A 20,108-nucleotide genomic window follows, 5' to 3' on the forward strand; every position below is an offset into this window, starting at 1 on the left:
TTCGGCTGGAGCGTTTGACCATCGATTACTCTCATTTGGTCAAACGCATGCCACAGAGTCTCGTCTCGCGACTGCTCTAATGGGAAATCCGCGAGGGATTCCCCAATAGAGAGAGGAGAAGCCGGCGGCTCCTCACTCTGACACGGAGATGACGTAGACGGCTCTGTGACAGCTGCTCCCGCCAAAGCGACACCGGGACCTCCCCCTGTCAGATGGCAGGACCCACTCTCTACTAGGCGCGTCATTAAACCCCGAAATCCCGGCCAATCAGTCCCCAAAATTAAAGAGTGAGTAAGGCGAGGATTAACCGCCGCCTTCACTATAAATTTTTCCCCTCTGAAAATAATGTGGACCGACACCAAAGGGTAGCGGTGAACATCCCCGTGCACACACACAACACCTTCACCCCTTGTGCTCCCCCCAATGCCTCGTTTTGAACCAGGCTTTGGCGAATTGAGGTCTGATTACAACCAGAATCCACCAACGCCTGATATGTAGCCCCTTGGATACTCACCGGTATGCGATACGCTCCAGCCCGATCGAGGGCGGCCTCTGGCGCGTCGGGGATCCGAACCACCGCGCCCACTTCCATTGCTGTGCACTGCTGTTGAAGGTGGCCCGGCTCCCCGCAGCGCCAGCAAACCGGCCCTGGCTTTCCCTCTGCACCGGTGATCTGGGGCTCACTCACCTGAGGTGGGGGAGAGACAGACACAGAAGGGAGAAACGGGAGGGCACCGCGGGTGCGGCGGGCCGGCTGGGGTGGTGCCAGCCCCCGCCTCCGTGGTGGGGGAATGGGGTGAGGACGGGACACAGGAGGAGGGGGAGAGAGAGAGAAGAGGAGAGAAGAGAAGATGCCATCTGCTGTCCTGCCGCCGGGACAGCCGCCAGATGATCCTCCGCCAGCTCGACTGCCTGATCCAGCGACGCCGGGCGGTGGCACTGGACCCACTCCACGGTTCCGGCTGGTAAGCGGGCGATGAACTGTTCCAGTACCACCTGGTCGATGATTCCCTCGGCGTCGCAATCGTTGGCCCTCAACCACTGCCAGCAGGCGTCCCGGAGCTGCTGGCCGAACGCGAACGGCCGGCCGACTTCCTCCACTCGCAGCGCGCGGAAGCGCTGGCGCTGTTGTTCCAGTGTGCGCCCCACAAGCTGGAGGATGGCCTGGCGGAGGTCCGCGTAGGCCAGCCGGCGGTCGGCGGGGAGCTGTAGTGCGGCCAGCTGTGCCTCTCCCGTTAGCAGGGGAAGGAGGCGCGCCGCGCGCTGCTCCATCGGCCACCCCGAGGCTTCGGCGACCTGTTCAAACAACGTGAGGAACGCCTCGGGGTCGTCCTGCGGGCCCATCTTGGTGACAGTGAGGGGAGACGGGCCCGCGGCCGGAGCGCTGGCGGACCCCGCCGACGCGAGGAGATGCCGGAACGCCTCGCAATCTTCCTGCTGGGCCAGCACCAGGGCTTCGAAGCGCTGCTCGTTCCTTTCGGAGTGTGACGAGCGCCTGGTGCTGGCTTTGCTGAGCCGTGGCGAGGGCGTGGATCAGGTCGGCGAACGGGGAGGATTCCATGGGGCTGCTGGGTTGGTGCTCCACTCCCCGGGTTTCGGAACCACTGTAGTATGTTCCCTATGTGTGGGTGGAGCACAGAGGACGGCAGGACAGAGATCAGGTTCACAACTCGGCTTTATTGCCACACTTTTCAGTCTAACAATATGCAATTACTACCACAGACACACACACACAACCGGCGTCTGGTTTTGGGATGAGCTCCTCTGCTCTCTGCTCTCCCTCTCTATATAGGGCGCGGTCAGTGGGAAGACACACAAACACAGGTTAATTGCTCTCAGTTGTAGTGATTCTGCCACTTACCTTCCCTGACTCCGCCCTCCTGTCACAGACCGGCGCTTGACCACGCCCCCGCTGCCACATAGAGGTGATGCAACACAGTGGTAAACATGCCCGTCCTAACGTTTTTGAAACGTGTTGCTGGCATCAAATTTAAAATGAGCATATATTTTTCAAAAAAACATAACATTTCTCAGTTTCAATATTTGATATGTTGTCTTCGTACTATTTTCAATGAAATGTAGGGTTTCCATGATTTGCAAATCTCCACATTCTGTTTTTATTCATGTTTTAGACAGTGTCCAAGCTTTTTTGGAATTGGGGTTGTGTGTGTGTAATATATATATATATATATATATATATATATATATATATATATATATATATACACACACACACACACACACACACACAATGTGTATATTTTATATCTATACACATATAAAATGTCCCTGGGTGCTGACATCTCACTCTCTCTGAGGTTCAAATATTGTGCTCAGAGTACAAATTACGTGAGAAAATCTGAGATTGTGACATCATTTACATGCCACATGACTTTCCGAGGCTGAGACCTAGTGGATGTATATCTCTTCTAAGTTGTTGTGAACAACCTTAAAGATGCCTGACTCTCAAGCGTTTAGCTGTAAAAATAAGCCCAATCACTGAAGCAGTGATCTCTCTCACACACACACACACACACACACACACACACACACACACACACACACACACACGTAAACAGAGAACAGACCCATACCCAGCCTTTGGGAGCCTTTTGCTGCCTATAAACGCTACATCACTGTCTACTTTTTTTTTTTTTCAAAAAATTAAAAGCAGTCATTTTAGATGTCAAGAATTGCATTGCTTTGACAACGATCATTGTTTATTAGTATCTGTCAGTACTGCGTATGCGTTATCTAGCCAGTGACATACTTCATAAAAGTGAAGTCTGTTGATTAGTGGATTTGGTTGCCAGTAAAAATCACATGGTTACAGAAAATTTTCTGATTAGAAATTCTCCAGAATTATACCAGATCTCTGTGCTTGAAATTTTTGCTGCTTTGTTTATTTCTGTGTGCATTTGTGTGTGTCTTATGTCACCCAATAAAGAAGAATGTGGGAAAGTAGGATTTGAAAAAGGCTTTTGTGAATGAAATGTAAAAATTTTGAAGTGTGTGTGTGTGTGTGTGTGTGTGTGTGTGTGTGTGTGTGTGTGTGTGTAGTTTCACATAAAAGAAAGAATCTGGGACAGAAACACAAACATAATGTAAATAATCAACAGGGAGTCAACATTTTAATCATTATTACCATTTTTTTCCCCCATCAATTTCTACACTCCCATTACCTGCAGGTCCAGGAGACCCAAACATCATGTGTGTAATAATGTATGTGTAAATGTGTAGGTAGTGCAAACGTGGGCACTTGGTAAAAATGAGCTTTTCATTACTTTCTTCAGAGAAAATGAGCCAAGGCCAATGAGTGTCAGGTTGAAATAATAATAATTGATTGGAGTATTTTTCTTTCACTGTACCTTAAATGTTGTGTACCAACAGGGTTGTCTTCATATGTTTCTGCACTTGTAAATCCATATACCTAAAGTATTGCAGATGTCCACAATAATGGGAATGGGAATAACCAATTTTCTAAAATGCTCCACAGACCAGTTATCAGTAAAAATTTTATGCTGCCTAGAAATATTGTTTAATTATCGATCTGATGTCAGAGGAGTTTGGGATTTCTCCATTTTGTATGCCTGAGGATTTGTCTCTGGAGAAGGCACAAAACCTTTACATCCATCTATGGGTCACATGGACCCTCAATTTCATTCAAGTGGCTTCAGAGGGATGACATTTGCTGGGTGCCTTTCACATACTACTTCTTGATTTAGAATTCCAGCATCAGACACAGGATGCCGTGGATGTCAGTACAAGATCAACAGTACAGTCCTTGAAGATATCAGTGTAAACATTCATCGCATTCAGCTCTAAATAGGCTTGACTCAGACCCCGTCCACACGTAGCCGGGTATCTGCTAAATCGAAGATATTTTTCTACGTTTTGGCCTGTCATCCACATGAAAACACATCAAAAACGAATATTTAAAAAAACTCCGGGCAAAGTGAAGATTTTTGAAAACTCCGTGTATGCCTTTTCATGTAGACAGAGATAACCGGAGGTTTGCGTTTTAGAATGTCACAATCTGCGCCAAAAAAAATGACAACAAATCTGCCCTAACGTCAAACGTGCGACCTTTGTTTACTGCAGAAGCCAGATTAAGCATGGACTTAAGCTAGCCGCACACTACGGCGATCCACGCGGTACCGAACCGACCCATTTCAGAGCCGACTCCCGACAGGGCACGCACATATCCCCCGACTGTTGACGAGTGCAGTCGCGATTGAAGCGACACGTGACAACGTAATAGCTTTGTGATTGGCTATTGGATATAGTTACTGTTAAATCCAACACTTGAAGATGCTACAGGCTGAATTACAAATGACACAACATGGAATATGTAGCGCACTATCTAGGCTGCATGAGCTATTATTTCCAACCTTAAATAGTGCACTTATATAGGGGAGTTAAAGCGATTTGGAATTCAGCCACACAACTTGAGCAGAGTGGCTTTCCAGCCCACTGTGTCTATGGATAAAGCTTCAGTCTATGGAATTACAGTATATACCTGCATTAGGTGCTACCAACACATATTTCTCGCGCTAGAAATTGTGTTTAATGATGTCACGTGTTATATGCGAAAGATATGATTGGCTATTGCTAGCGACTCTCGCCGATCAGTCTGCCTCCCGATTAGTTTTTCGAATCGGCTGTGAGATGAGTCGGTACCATCGAAAACTAGTCTTTACGCCTGACTCGCGACTTCAGTTGGCTCGGTACGCTGAAAATCGGCGTAGTGTGCGGCTAGCTAAAGAGTAATGGATCAGAGTAGTGCCTTGAAAGCGTTAATTATTGTGCAGGTGCTATTTACATGTTTAATTTTAGAAGCCCAACTACTGCTCCAAGAGCACAGACGATGTGATTAGGGGGTAGGATTTGGGGAAATAATGCCATCTACAGGTTTGGAATGCTTATGAATGTGATTGAAAACGCAGATGTTCGGTTATGTGTGGAAGGGATTTTTTTCGAAGACGAGGTGGTGTGGATAAAACATTTTTATAAACGGAGGGGGGGGAAAATGTTCGGTTTTAAAAATACCCGGCTACGTGTGTACATGGCATCAGTAAGGTTTTATTTATCCACTCTACTCTGAGCTAATGTCTCTCTAATACTAGTTAATTACAACTGAACACCCACTTCCAGCAGTGTTCAACATTTTTAGTTGTTTTATGAGTAACATGGTTTCCACATAAAAATTGTGCCATTGTTAACCTTGCTATTGTTTTTACAAGTTTTATATTTTGATTTTATTTAACCTTTTTATTTAACACCTATTTAAGTCACTAAGATTCTTATTTACAGTGGCAACCTGGCAAGTGCCAACATCAGCAGTTATAGAGCATGAGTGCCACCTATTCTGAGTGGTTTTGGTTGAGAGATGGCTGGCTGGCTGGACAGACAGATGGATGGACTTTATTGATCCCCAAGGGGAAATGTGGACAGATGCAGAGATGGATGACGTTACACTTCTATAGCATGTGACTAACCTGTATCTTAGACTACCTCCTGAAGTGGTTTGAGTGAGCTGATTTAAAATACTGTATTTAGATTCTGCCTTTCATTCTTCCCTTGGGTATTCTGTTTGTGCCCCATGTGGCCCTTGTCTGTTTCCTCACCCTGCTTTTGAACTACATTTTGGATCCGTTTGCCTGCCTGTTTGTATATAAACACTCTTTCTGCAATTACATCTTCCCATCCGCCTCCTTTACATGACACCTAGAAAAAGAGTGACTTATTTCCTTTACTTTGTAAATATGGAAGTTGTAAGTATGTTTACTTTTGTAAATATGTACTTATGTACAAGACCAATTAAGCAAAAATATAAATTAAACACAGTTGGTCTTGTTTTATGTAAGATTGAGTGTTTGGTGTGACAAGTGGGTCCATTTCAATATTACAAATTTTTTGGTAGAATGAACTATTTGGATGTCCCCCAAGGAGTTTATTACAGTGGGGTTGCAGTGTATATTACAAATGTGTCTTGAGGGCATTTCTATGTAATCTCCAGCTCCATCTTGATATACCCTTGATATTCAAGATGCTTGAAAGGACCAGGTTTTTTTTTTTTTGTGTGTGTGTGTGTGTGTGTGTGTGTGTGTGTGTGTGTGTGTGTGTGTGTATATGTATTTGTGTTACCTGTGCTCCTGTGCTGTGTATTTGAGCAGCTCAGCAAGCTGCAGTGGGTACTTGCAGATCTTCTGCACTGGGGTCAGCAGGAAGCCATCGATTGCGATGTCAATCATCTGCTGCAGGAGACGGCATGCTTCGAAGAAATGCTGGTAGCGTCCATCTTTCATCAGCTTAGATAGCTCCATACATGCATCCAGATGGTTGTTGCAGTATTCAGAGTAGATCCAGAACCCATCTTGCTATAAACCAAAATGTGTGTAGAAATCAGACCTTCACCAAAAAGCAACAGCATGATTTTTTTTTTTTTTATTTTACAAATTGGACTTCTTTAAGTGGCAAATTCTGAAAAAGTTTTGCAATCATCCATGTGGTTCTGATTTTTATCTCTATTCTCAGGTCATAGTGCTATTATATACACTTTATTATGAACACCTGCACATTCATGCAGTCATCTATCCAGCCAATAATGTGGCAGCAGTGCAATGCATAAAATCATGCAGATATGGGTCTAGAACTATAGTTAATGTTCACATCAACCATCAGAATGGGGAAAAGTGAAATCTCTGATTTTAAAAATACCATAGTTATTGGTGCCAGATGGGCTTTGCAAATTTTAGAAACTGCTAATTTCCTGCTATTTTCACACACGACAGTCTCTAGAGTTTACAGAGAACAGTGTGAAAAACAAAAAGAGTGAGTGACTGTTCTGTGAGTGGAAACACTTTTTTGATCAGAGTGGTTCAAGGAAAATGGCCAAATTGGTTTGAGCCACCAGGTAGGATATAATAACTGAATTGCTCTTTACAACCATGGTGAGCAGAAAAGCATCTCAGCAAGCACAAAACAAACATCGAACCTCGAGGTGGATGGACTACAACAGCAGAAGACCACATTGGGTTCCACTCTTGTCAGCCAAGAACGGGAATCTGCAGCTATCATGGGCAGGTGTACAGGTATTCCTAATAAAGTGGATGGTGAGTGTACATCTGCTGTTTTTTTGTAAAAATTGATAATCTATGAAATTATATTGTTCACTCATTTTGTTAAGTTTAGAATAGTTACATAACATTATACATAATGACTATCAACATTTTTCATTGAATCAAATAACAGTGTGCAATGGGTAAAAAAACAAAAAAAAGCTAATCATAAACCCTTCTGAAGCATTATTTCAACACTCCTGCATTGTTATTTAGTTTCAACACATGCATTAATGAAATGATAGTCAATTAGGGTAGGTGTGTATTAAAATGCTTACATGTTCCAGGAAGCATGGACCTATTTCACTCAGATGGGGTTCCTCTCTGTTATACTGCTTTTCCAAATCCCGAACAAATCCCATCTGAAATCTATAGATGTCCTCAATGTTTCCAAAAATGACTTTTACCTGGTCATCATTGAACATGTCAATCCTCTTTCTGCACTGCCTCAAGTAACCCTAAAAATGAGAAGCATTTCAAACCTTCACTTTTATGCCAGTCATGTGTAGAATATAAAAACTAAAATTTATTCACATTCAAAAAAAAAAAAGCAATGATGGATATGGGAAAAAAGAGAAAAAAAACCCTCACACCAGTGTTATTCTGATATAAGCAAAATCAGAATAATTTGGCTGAGTCTGTGCTCTTGTGCCAGAATAAGACTACACAAATTCAGCCCGATTTTGACATAATTTTGGCGTTGCTGACAAATATGAATATGGATGTTGGGAATGTCAAACAGGCCTTGTAGTGTGAAACAATCGAAGAACAACGATGTAGCTGACACCCCGATGAAACGTCTAGCATGTCAGAATTATTTGTATTTTTTTGCCTAGTTTGACAACTCCTATGACACATTTCTAGATGTTGCATCTGTAGCCATGATTGAAAATTTCTTGACTCTCCTCCCAATGACACACAAGGACATGAACGTTGATTGGTCGGGGTCAAGCTTGTAGTGTTGACAGTCTCCTGACCAAGACACAGCAAGAATTTATGGCACTTTGATTGCCTAATATGACATGGAGGATATCACGAAAAGGCAAATATTGTGTATTCTGAGCCCAGCATTAGACAAATGTTAAACTAAAAACTAAATGAAAAACTGGTGTTAACTAGCCTGCTCAATCTCCCATACATTCCATATGCACAATAGGCACTGTATATTTAATCATGTCTCTCTTCAGTTTATCTATACATGTGTGTGTGTGCGCGCGTATATTTGAGGGAGTCCAGAAAAAGTTGTCAGATGTTGCTTATAACTTTTATCTCAAGTGATGAGACAGACTGAGACAGATGATGCTGTTATTACCCATTTCCCCTAAATTATTTCCCACTTTAAATGTAATTTGTAAACTTATGTTTTTTGTAAGTAGGTTAGGTTGCATTATACATGTAAAAGGTAGGCAAGTCATCTTTCAGTGGAATGAAAATATGGATTTATCCATTCTGGTGCTTGATGTGAACATTTTGTGTAGCTCTTGAACTGTATCTACATGATTGTCATTGCGCTGCTGCTGCATGATTTGGCTAATTTGATAATTGCATAAATGAGCAGCAGTACAGGTGTTCTTATTAAAAAAGTGACCACTGAGTGGAGATATATATGTGTGTGTGTGTGTGTGTGTGTGTGTGTGTGTGTGTGTGTGTGTGTGTGTTCAGTTTTAGGGACAGACTGAAGAGAGGAATGATTAAGTGCAGAGTATATAACGATAAAACCAGACAAACAAAACAAAACAAAAAAACAGCCGCAAGTGGCCATCACCAGGGCCCAAGCAGGGTCACTGAAGTTGCAAACAATGGTGGAATTAGTAGTTCAACGTCTTCAACAGCATAAGTGGTCAAGTATAACCACACACACACACACACACACACAATTTAAAATGTTTAGCTTAAGTGGCTCTTAAGATATTGCATTGTTTCAGTTATAGTGCCAACTACAGACAAAATTTGATTTGCTTCTAAGGAATGGTGATAACGTTCATATTTCATGAAACTTAATCACAAGATATTGGCCATTGAGTCAATAGGGGACACACCTTGAAATTTCATTGGCTCATAACTTTGAAATGGTTTGATGAATCAAAATTATTTTTACAACTTATCAGCATGGTCTAGAGATGATGCATACCAAATTTTGTAACAATTGGATGAAGTGCCCCAGACAAGTTCATTTTCCCATTGTTATCATGAAATTAAAATGGCAGGAAATTTTGGGCATGGAAATCGAAGTATAAACAAAAACCTAAAATGTGCTTATTATAGCACCCTCAGTGTCATGCAGAGACAGTTACAATTTGAGATCTCTCCTAGTTCAGGAACTTTTACACCTATAAATCTGGTATGTCATAGTTTTTATTGCCCTTATAATTTTACAAAAGAAAAATTGAAACATGAAGAAAATCTCTTACAAAGCAATAAGATTCCAGCAGCTTCACTGCTTGGACCCCTAAAAATAATACAAAAAGAAACCTTTCCAAAATCTAATAAAACAATCCATTCAACATTACTAAAAGCATCTAAGTCAGAGTTAGAGTTGGACACAACATTGGTGCTCTTTTTCAAACCTTTCTGGAATACTCATCCATTTAACAAAATTACTGCTCTGCCATTTTAAAGTGAATACAGTTGATAATATAATTAACACATCATTCTGGGGAAAGGGAGAAGAGGTGAATGATTAGCAGTACCTCACATATATCTTTCAGGTGCTTGATGTAGTGGCGTTCTGTGCTCATGATCTCGTTGATGACGTTGGCCCTCATTTGGTCTCTGTTCTGGAGAGGCTGACCCAGGCAGAGGCAGTCACTACCTGCATCCAGGTGTCCATTCTGGACCTCACTGCTGCCCTCAGCTGCTTCTATGGCTCGATCTTCCTGGTTGACCCACAGCTATGTGCATGAAGAATTAATTGTGTACTTGAAATATGACTGACCTATGACATTTTTCCTATCCTGTTAAGACTAAGAAAAGTACAAGCTATGCATGTTGATTCCAAAAGTATTGGAATGGCAAGGCGAATCCTTTTGTTTTTGCTATATACTAAAGACATTTAGATTTGAGAACAAAAGAATATGAACTGATTGAATGTCAGCTTTCATTTCCTGTGTTACGACTCTGAGATAAGCCCAGGGGTGACCTCAAGGTCGGTAACAGGTGTTTTACAAGTGTGAAATGGAAATAGGAAAAAGGGAGTGTTCACAGAAACCAGAAATAAACCAAAATGTCTAACTACCCTGGTCTTCCATCACTAACATAAGTACAGGAGTTGGCAATTGACTCTTGCAGAGGGTGTTTAGACAGTTTCCTACGTGCTGTGCGGTGTATGAGTCCACTCTTATTTACCTGTCCGAGCCACAATAAACAATCCACATAGAGTGGGGGCTAAAGATGTGACATGCAGAAGAGTGAAACAAAACAATGGAGTGAAACGGAAACAAACTACGGTAGCTCTACTGTACAACCAAAAAGTTCTGCTTGGTCAGATTCACATAAAACGTTCAAAAATGCTTTTTCTCTCTTCTTTTTGTTGAAAAAGAAGAAACCTTTATTTAAATCACACGCACACTCAAGCACAGCGAAATTCCTCCTCTGCATTTAACCCATCTGAAGCAGTGAACACATGCATGCACACACAAATAAGCAATGAGCGCGCGCGCACACACGCACACAGCAGTGGGAAGCTATGCTATAGTACCTAGGGAGCAGTTGGGGGTTAGGTACCTTGCTCAAGGACACTTCAGCCATGATACAGAGGGAGGGGAAGTGCTGTTCACTCACTCAACTCCTCTTACATTTTCCCTGCAAGTCCCAAGAATCGAACCAGTGACCCTCTGGGCCCAAGGCTGCTTCTCTGACATTCAGGCCATGGCTGCCCCTAGCTGCTCTCTTCACCTGCTGTTGTGTTTCAAAAGTGGCTTCTGAAAGTGAAAGCTCCTTCTTTCTCCCAATTAGATTGAATGTATTTCTCTGTAAATTGGCAGACATACCATATGTTTCTGTAGACTGCAGAATTAATTCTGCTGCTACCATTATGAGTTACATCAATGTAAGAAGCCAAGTCATGACATTCCACTGTGCTTAAATGATGAGCTCATGCATTTTGTATCATGAGCAAATCCTTTCTTTCTCCACACTTTGGCCTTTGATAGAGGTTAAACATTCAAAAATGCCTTTTCTCTTGCCTTTTTTGTTGACGAAGAAGAAACCTTTAGTTTTAATCTTGGTTTCAGAACTTTTGTGGCTTGTCTCTGTATTTCCTTGTGAATTCCAATCTGGCCTTCCAATTCTTTCTGCTGATGACTGGTTTGCATTATGGCCAGACTGATAAATTGGCATACTGATATCAGCTTATATGAGCTAATTGCTCATAAATTGGTACTGGCATTTATAAGAGAGTCAATAAATGACCATGAAAAAAAGAAACAAAGATGGAAGCTGGATCCTTTAATTATATGTTATGAGTGTTGTAGTTGTGTAGTTTGTCCAACAGAGGGCACGCTGCAACTTCATTTTTGGCAACACACTGTCAGCTGACCAAAGTAGAGTCGCAGTGTCGCAACAGCGCATCAAACAGATGAAGGCGTTCAGCTATTTAAGTCAGTTTCAGTTGTACACATAAATGAATGGCATATGTAAAAATCACATTTTTTAATTTTAACTGAATTTTTGTACAGTTCAGATAAACAAATTATCCTAAAGTAGTTCATAGTTATATTAACATTGCATAAATTTGAGTGATGAAGATGGATAATTTTTCAATTCTAATTATGTAGACTTCTTGAAAACACAACTAATAAGTGTGCATGTTTTCATATAAATAGTTATGTATATATTTATGTAAATAGGCCTAATTAAAGTAATTTTGTTGCATACATAGTTCAAAATGTTATTTTTCATGTACATTTAGGCCTGTTTGACTATTTTTGTACTATTCACAATATTAGAATACATTTCCATTTGAATATAGACTTTTTTTTTCTGAGGGGTGGGTATCGTCTGATAATCTCAGTTATTGGAAATCACAGACCTTTTTTATCATTATCAGTTTGGTGCCAAAAATCCCTTGTTGGTCAGACTCAAGTCTGCATCTTGCAGTATGGCCTCTATATTTCTGCTCTTTAAGTCTTCTTCAAATGGTGACTTGCGATATCTTCACCCCCACAGCCAAAACCCAGGGCTCAAACAAATAGACATTCAGAGCTATTAATTGTTTAAACAATCAATCAATCAATCTAACAGCGCAAACATGGGCAGCAAGAAATACCTGTTAATCACATGTTCCAATATTTTTTTGATCACTTGATCAATGGATGGGTTTAAAAACAATAGAGGCCATGTTCTTACAGTGGCGCTTGAAAGTTTGTGAACCCTTTAGAATTTTCTGTATTTCTGCATAAATATGACCTAAAACATCATCAGATTTTCACACAAGTCCTAAAAGTAGATAAAGAGAACCCAGTTAAACAAAATGAGACACAAATATCATCCTTGGTCATTTATTTATCAAGGAAAATGATCCAATATTACATATCTGTGAATGGCAAAAGTATGTGAACCTCTAGGATTAGCAGTTAATTTGAAGGTGAAATTAGAGTCAGGTGTTTTCAATCAGTGGGATGACAATCAGGTGTGAGTGGGCATCCTGTTTTATTTAAAGAACAGGGATCTATCAAAGTCTGATCTTCACAACACATGTTTGTGGAAGTGTATCATGGCATGAACAAAGGAGATTTCTGAGGACCTCAGAAAAAGAGTTGTTGATGCTTATCAGGCTGGAAAAGGTTAGAAAACCATCATTAAAAAGAGTTTGGACTCCACCAATCCACAGTCAGACAGATTGTGTACAAATGGAGGAAATTCAAGACCATTGTTACCCTCCCCAGGAGTGGTTGATCAACAAAGATCACTCCAAGAGCAAGGTGTGTAATAGTCAGCGAGGTCACAAAGGACCCCAGGGTAACTCCTGAGCAACTGAAGGCCTCTCTTACACTAGCTAATGTTAATGTTCATGAGTCCACCATCAGGAGAACACTGAACAACAAAAATGGTGTGTATGGCAGGGTTGCAAGGAGAAAGCCACTGCTCTCCAAAAAGAACATTGCTGCTTGTCTGCAGTTTGCTAAAGATCATGTGGACAAGCCAGAAGGCTGTTGGAAAAATGTTTTGTGGAAAGATGAGACCAAAATAGAACTTTTTGGTTTAAATGAGAAGCATTCTGTTTGGAGAAAGGAAAACACTGCATCTCAGCATAAGAACCTTATCACATCTGTGAAACGTGGTGGTGGTAGTATCATGGTTTGGGCCCATTTTGCTGCATCTGGGCCAAGACGGCTTGCCATCATTGATGGAACAATGAATTCTGAATTATACCAGCGAATTCTAAAGGAAAATGTCAGGACATCTGTCCATGAACTGAATCTCAAGAGAAGGCAAGGCAAGGCAAGTTTATTTATATAGCACATTTCATACACAGTGGCAGTTCAATGTGCTTTACAGAAGTAAAAGCAAAACAGTAAACAATAGAGAATAAAATTACATAAAATAAATGGGAAAAATATAATAAGAATTAAACAATAGTAGGAATAAAATAATAAAATGAAGTAGAAGTTCAAATAGGGGGAGAAAAAACAAAAAAAAACAGCAGAATAAAATAGAATAAAAGTTAAGTAAAATTTGAAACATGCAGAAACTGTAAAAAAGTACAGATTATAAAAACATGTATAGAAGACAATATTAATTATTTAACAGAAAGCACCTGAAAACAGCTTGGTCTTTAACCTAGATTTGAAGCTGCCAACAGCAGGAGCATTTTTGATGTCCTCTGGCAGTTGGTTCCATAGCTGGACTGCATAGTAGCTAAAAGCTGCTTCACCATACTTTGTTTTAACAACAGGTTTTAATAGTAAATTTTTCTGTTGCGATCTGGTAGATCTGATTGGGTTAGGCCGCTGCAACATATCAGAGAGGTAATTGGGCCCTGTACCATTTAGAGATTTGTACACCAGCAGCAATGCTTTAAAGTCAATTCTGTAGCTTACTGGAAGCCAGTGAAGGGACCTTAGAATTGGAGTAATGTGCTCTGTTCTTTTTGTTCGTGTGAGAACCCTAGCCGCTGCATTTTGCACCAGCTGAAGTCGTTTGATGGTCTTTTTTGGCAGGCCTGTGAAAAGGCCATTGCAGTAATCAACCCTACTAGAGATGAAGGCATGCATCAGTTTTTCCAGATCATTTTTTGACACAAGTCCTCTTAGTTTGGAAATGGTTTTTAGGTGATAAAATGCCGTTTTAGTGATTGCTTTCATGTGACTGTCAAAGTTTAGCTCGCTGTCAATGAAAACACCAAGATTTTTAACCATTTCTTTAGTTTTAATCCCTTTTGTGTCAAGAATAGTGGTAATCCTGAGTCTTTCATCTTTTTTTCCAAATAGAATTACTTCTGTTTTATCTGAGTTCAGCTGAAGAAAATTTTGTGACATCCAGTTGTTGATTTGATCGATACACTGGTAGAGACATTCAAGGGGGGCATAATCATTAGGTAATAGAGCAAGAGAAATTTGGGTGTCATCTGCATAGCAGTGATACAAAATTGAATTGTTATTGATAATTTGCCCAAGTGGGAGCATATAAAGGTTGAAAAGTAATGGTCCAAGAATCGACCCCTGGGGGACACCACAGGTCAAGGACATTGACGTTGAGGAACAATTTCCCATGGTAACAAAGAAGCTTCTATCTTTTAAGTATGAATTTAACCAATTGATAACTTTACCAGTCAATCCAACCCAGTGTTCAAGTCGATATAGCAGTATGTTGTGATCAACAGTATCAAAAGCTGCACTGAGGTCCAGTAACACCAGGACCGATGTTTTGCCTGCATCAGTATTAAGACGCATGTCATTTATAACTTTAATCAGTGCTGTTTCAGTGCTATGATTGGCACGAAAACCTGACTGAAAATTATCAAAACGGCTGTTTGATATCAAGAAGGCAGTTAATTGATTGAAGACAATTTTTTCAAGGATTTTCCCGATGAATGGTAGATTTGATATTGGCCTGTAGTTATTTAATACTGAAGGATCCAGATTATTAAGTAGGGGCTTTACAACGGCTTTTTTCAGGGACACAGGAACAATGCCAGTCTCTAGGGATGTATTTATAATTTGAAGCACATCTGTAATTATAAGATGAAGAACAGACTTAAAAAAGTTGGTGGGCAGAATGTCCAATTCAGATGCTGAGGAACTGAGATTTTGTACAGTTTTTTTCAAGAGTCTCAATCAATTAAACAAAATTCTGACATTGTGTTGAAGTTATCTATTTGTGTCATTGGTGATTGCAGTTTTTCAATTTTTTGCAGCTGAGATACATTATGAGCAATATTCTGCCGTATTTTATCAATTTTACCTTTAAAGAAGGATGCAAACACATTGCATTTATTAACTGAGAGAAGTTCAGGTGCTAATTGTCGTGGGGGATTAGTTAGCTTCTCTACTGTTGAAAATAGCACACGGGCATTGTTCATATTCCTGTTTATGATATTGGAGAAGAAAGACTGTCTTGCTTTACGAATTTCATAATTATAATTACAAAGCATCTCTTTATGGATTTGATAATGGATGTGAAGTTTAGATTTGCGCCATTTTCTTTCAGTCTTTCTACATTCTCTCTTTAGCAGTTTAACAGCCGGGTACTGCTTCCATGGTGCTTTCTGCTTATCATTGTCTCTTTTGATTTTGAATGGAGCAATATCATCCATAATTTGGGTCATATTTAAATTAAAAATTTCCAGTAAATCATCTACAGAGTCTGACATTTTGGTTGAGTTCTGAGAGAGAGCTTGCTCAAAGAGAGCACGTGTTGTCTTTTATGACTCTCCTACCCATAGTCGTTGAGCTGTTCTGAATGTGAGGAGACATAGAAACATCAGAGAAAACACAAAAATGATCAGATAAGGCCAGGTCAACAACAGTAGTAGAAACAGTAAGACCCTTTGTGATGACGAGGTCAAGGGTATGACCACGAGAGTGGGTCGGCCCCTGTACATGTTGTACTAGGTCGAAGTTGTCAATAAGTGCAAGTAGTTCTTTGGCATAAGTGTTTTCCGTATTATCTACATGCAAGTTAAAATCCCCAGATATAATAAGACAATCAAACTCTAAGCAAATGACTGACAACAGTTCACCAAACTCTTCAAGAAAGACTTTGGCTGAATGTCTGAGGCCTATAAATCGTTAATAATAATAATAATAATAATAAGTTAGGAGAGCATGTAACAAGTGCACATAAATGTTCAAAGGATGTAAAATCACCAAGTGAGGATTGTTTACACTGAAAAGAGACTTTGAATATATTTGCAATCCCTCCACCTTTCCCTTGTCGGGTAACATTCAAAAAATTAAAATTTGGGGGAGCTGCTTCAATAAGGGTGGTAGCACTATTTGCTTGATCCAGCCAAGTTTCAGTTAGAAGCAAAAAAAAAAAATCAAGATTGTGTTTGCAGATAAGATCATTAATTAAAAATGACTTGTTTAAAAGTGATCTAATGTTCAGAAGAGCTAGCTTTACAGAAAGTCTAGAAGTAATATCTGCTTGTGCACTCTGATATTGTTTTAAAATAGGAAGGAGATTAGATTGGTTTACCCCCTGGGTTAAATGTGCTCTATGTTTTCTATTTCTTATCAACACAGGAATAGAGAATGGCATATTGGGTCCCAGCTGGTTTTCAAAACTACACCCATTTGCAGGGATCCAGAGTACATCAAACAAGACTTTCTAAATGTTCCATTTGGTTTGAGGGTGAAAGGATTGGAGATGACATGTATCTTTTAGATGGTGAGCCAGCTGAAAGTCCTGGGCGAACACAGTTTTGATGAACTGGGTACACTGCTTGTCGCGAAGAGAAGGTGGGTCATGCAGCAAGACAATGACCCTAAGCACACAAGTTGTTCTACCAAAGAATGGTTAAAGAAGAATAAAGTTAATATTTTGGAATGGCCAAGTCAAAGTCCTGATCTTAATCCAATCAAAATGTTGTGGAAGGACCTGAAGCAACCAGTTCATGTGAGGAAACCCACCAACATCCCAGAGTTGAAGCTGTTCTGTACGGAGGAATGGGCTAAAATTCCTCCAAGCCGGTGTGCAGGACTGATCAACATTTACCGCAAACATTTAGTTGCAGTTATTGCTACACAAGGAGGTCACACCAGATACTGAAAGCAAAGGTTCACATACTTTTGCCACTCACAAATATGTAATATTGGATAATTTTCCTCAATAAATAAATGACCAAGTGTAATATTTTTGTCTCATTTGTTTAAGTGGGTTCTCTTTATCTACTTTTAGGACTTGTGTGAAAATCTGATGACGTTTTAGGTCATATTTATGCAGAAATATAGAAAATTCTAAAGGGTTCACAAACTTTCAAGCACCACTGTAGTTGTTTAACGCCTCCAGCTGTAAATAACAGGAAATTAAATTTCCTGAAATTCTGATCATTTGTTTGATATTCATCTTTTGATCTCAAAACCAAATATCTTCAGTGTATAGTAAAAACAAAGAATTGGCCTTGCCAATCTAATACTTTCGAAGGGGACTGTAAATCATGATGTAATTAAGTAGTAATTTGGGGATTTAGCAATTACAGACAGCTGTAACTGCTACAGTAAAATTTCGTAATCATCCAAGACATTCCCAGGTGTTTCAGTACTGCCAGAAGTATGGCAGGGTTCTGTTGGTTCACTCTTACCTAGAAGACAGTACAAAAACAAATAGCGTTTTACAACCCTGATTCCAAAAAAGTTGGGACAAAGTACAAATTGTAAATAAAAATGGAATGCAATAATTTACAAATCTCAAAAACTGATATTGTATTCACAATAGAACATAGACAACATATCAAATGTCAAAAGTGAGACAGTTTGAAATTTCATGCCAAATATTGGCTCATTTGAAATTTCATGACAGCAACACATCTCAAAAAAGTTGGGACAGGGGCAATAAGAGGCTGGAAAAGTTAAAGGTACAAAAAAGGAACAGCTGGAGAACCAAACTGCAACTCATTAGGTCAATTGGCAATAGGTCATTAACATGACTGGGTATAAAAAGAGCATCTTGGAGTGGCAGTGGCTCTCAGAAGTAAAGATGGGAAGAGGATCACCAATCCCCCTAATTCTGTGCCGACAAATAGTGGAGCAATATCAGAAAGGAGTTCGACAGTGTAAAATTGCAAAGAGTTTGAACATATCATCATCAACAGTGCATATCATCATCAAAAGATTCAGAGAATCTGGAAAAATCTCTGTGCGTAAGGGTCAAGGCCGGAAAACCATAGTGGGTGCCCGTGATCTTCGGGCCCTTGGATGGCACTGCATCACATACAGGCATGCTTCTGTATTGGAAATCACAAAATGGGCTCAGGAATATTTCCAGAGAACGTTATCCATGAACACAATTCACCGTGCCATCCACCGTTGCCAGCTAAAACTCTATAGTTCAAAGAAGAAGCCGTATGTAAACATGATCCAGAAGCGCAGACGTCTTCTCTGGGCCAAGGCTCATTTAAAATGGACTGTGGCAAAGTGGAAAACTGTTCTGTGGTCAGACGAATCAAAATTTGAACTTCTTTATGGAAATTAGGGACGCCGTGTCATTCGGACTAAAGAGGAGAAGGATGACCCAAGTTGTTATCGGCGCTCAGTTCAGAAGCCTGCATCTCTGATGGTATGGGGTTGCATTAGTGCATGTGGCATGGGCAGCTTACACATCTGGAAAGACACCATCAATGCTGAAGGGTATATCCAAGTTCTAGAGCAACATATGCTCCCATCCAGATGACATCTCTTTCAGGCAAGACCTTGCATTTTCCAACATGACAATGCCAAACCACATACTGCATCAATTACAGCATCATGGCTGCATAGAAGAAGGGTCCGGGTACTGAACTGGCCAGCCTGCAGTCCAGATCTTTCACCCATAGAAAACATTTGGCGCATCATAAAATGGAAGATACGACAAAAAAGATCTAAGACAGTTGAGCAACTAGAATCCTACATTAGACAAGAATGGGTTAACATTCCTATCCCTAAACTTGAGCAACTTGTCTCCTCAGTCCCCAGATGTTTACAGACTGTTGTAAAGAGAAAAGGGGATGTCTCACAGTGGTAAACATGGCCTTGTCCCAACTTTGAGATGTGGTGTTGTCATGAAATTAAAAAAAAAAAAAACCTAATTTTTCTCTTTAAATGATGCATTTTCTCAGTTTAAACATTTGATATGTCATCTATTGTCTATTCTGAATAAAATATGGAATTTTGAGACTTCCACATCATTGCATTCCGTTCTTATTTACAATTTGTACTTTGTCCCAACATTTTTGGAATCAGGGTTGTAAATCAGAGGTATACACTGAACATGGAGCTCAGCATTTGGCTAATAGCACCTTCAAATTCTAAAGCTACAAGGCAAACACACAAATGAGATGTTTCCTCCTAAACATAAGCCAAACAAACAGCATATGAAGCAGCTCACTAAAGCCAATGCTTCCAAGACATACCTACTATATTAAATGATGCATCCAAAATAGGCACATCACAAATTTTTTCTTCCAGTTAAAGTACATCAGACATAAGATCGGCTGTCACGAGCGTGTAAATGCTGCTCATAATCCTGCGTCTGGTGCACTGTGTGTGTGTGTGTGTGTGTGTGTGTGTAGTGATAATAGGGGAATCGATGAACTGTCCAAATGTCAGATCAAATGTCATTTATTAAATACATTAGTTTCTTTTTGCTCCAATAATTTCCATGTGGTCATTCTGGTGGTGGTGGTGGTGAACACTTGATGAATCAGATTTATTATTAGAGCAGCAACTACAATTATCGACACTTTAACGATCTTTTGGCCATTGCAAAAGTAGAAAAGACTTTCAATACATAAATTGTGCATGAATAATTACTCAAACTTCCACTGGAAAAAAAAAAAAGAGTTGATTT

The 20,108-nt window shown here is 40.3% G+C and overlaps 1 protein-coding gene across 1 annotated transcript in view; it reads right to left on the minus strand.

Annotated features, from left to right (window-relative positions):
• LOC132890110 (spermatogenesis-associated protein 13-like) overlaps nucleotides 1–20,108 on the minus strand; it is a 399,897-nt gene that overhangs the window by 135,124 nt on the left and 244,665 nt on the right. Inside the window, exons 7-9 of the mRNA XM_060926899.1 lie at nucleotides 9,812–10,012; nucleotides 7,400–7,579; nucleotides 6,148–6,380 (exon numbers count right to left, since the gene is read on the minus strand). Of these exons, the coding sequence (XP_060782882.1) occupies nucleotides 6,148–6,380; nucleotides 7,400–7,579; nucleotides 9,812–10,012 (614 nt within the window). The remainder of the gene's footprint in view (nucleotides 1–6,147; nucleotides 6,381–7,399; nucleotides 7,580–9,811; nucleotides 10,013–20,108) is intronic.

Source organism: Neoarius graeffei, chromosome 8, assembly GCF_027579695.1.
Source record: "Neoarius graeffei isolate fNeoGra1 chromosome 8, fNeoGra1.pri, whole genome shotgun sequence".
In the NCBI taxonomy this organism is placed as follows: Eukaryota; Metazoa; Chordata; class Actinopteri; order Siluriformes; family Ariidae; genus Neoarius; species Neoarius graeffei.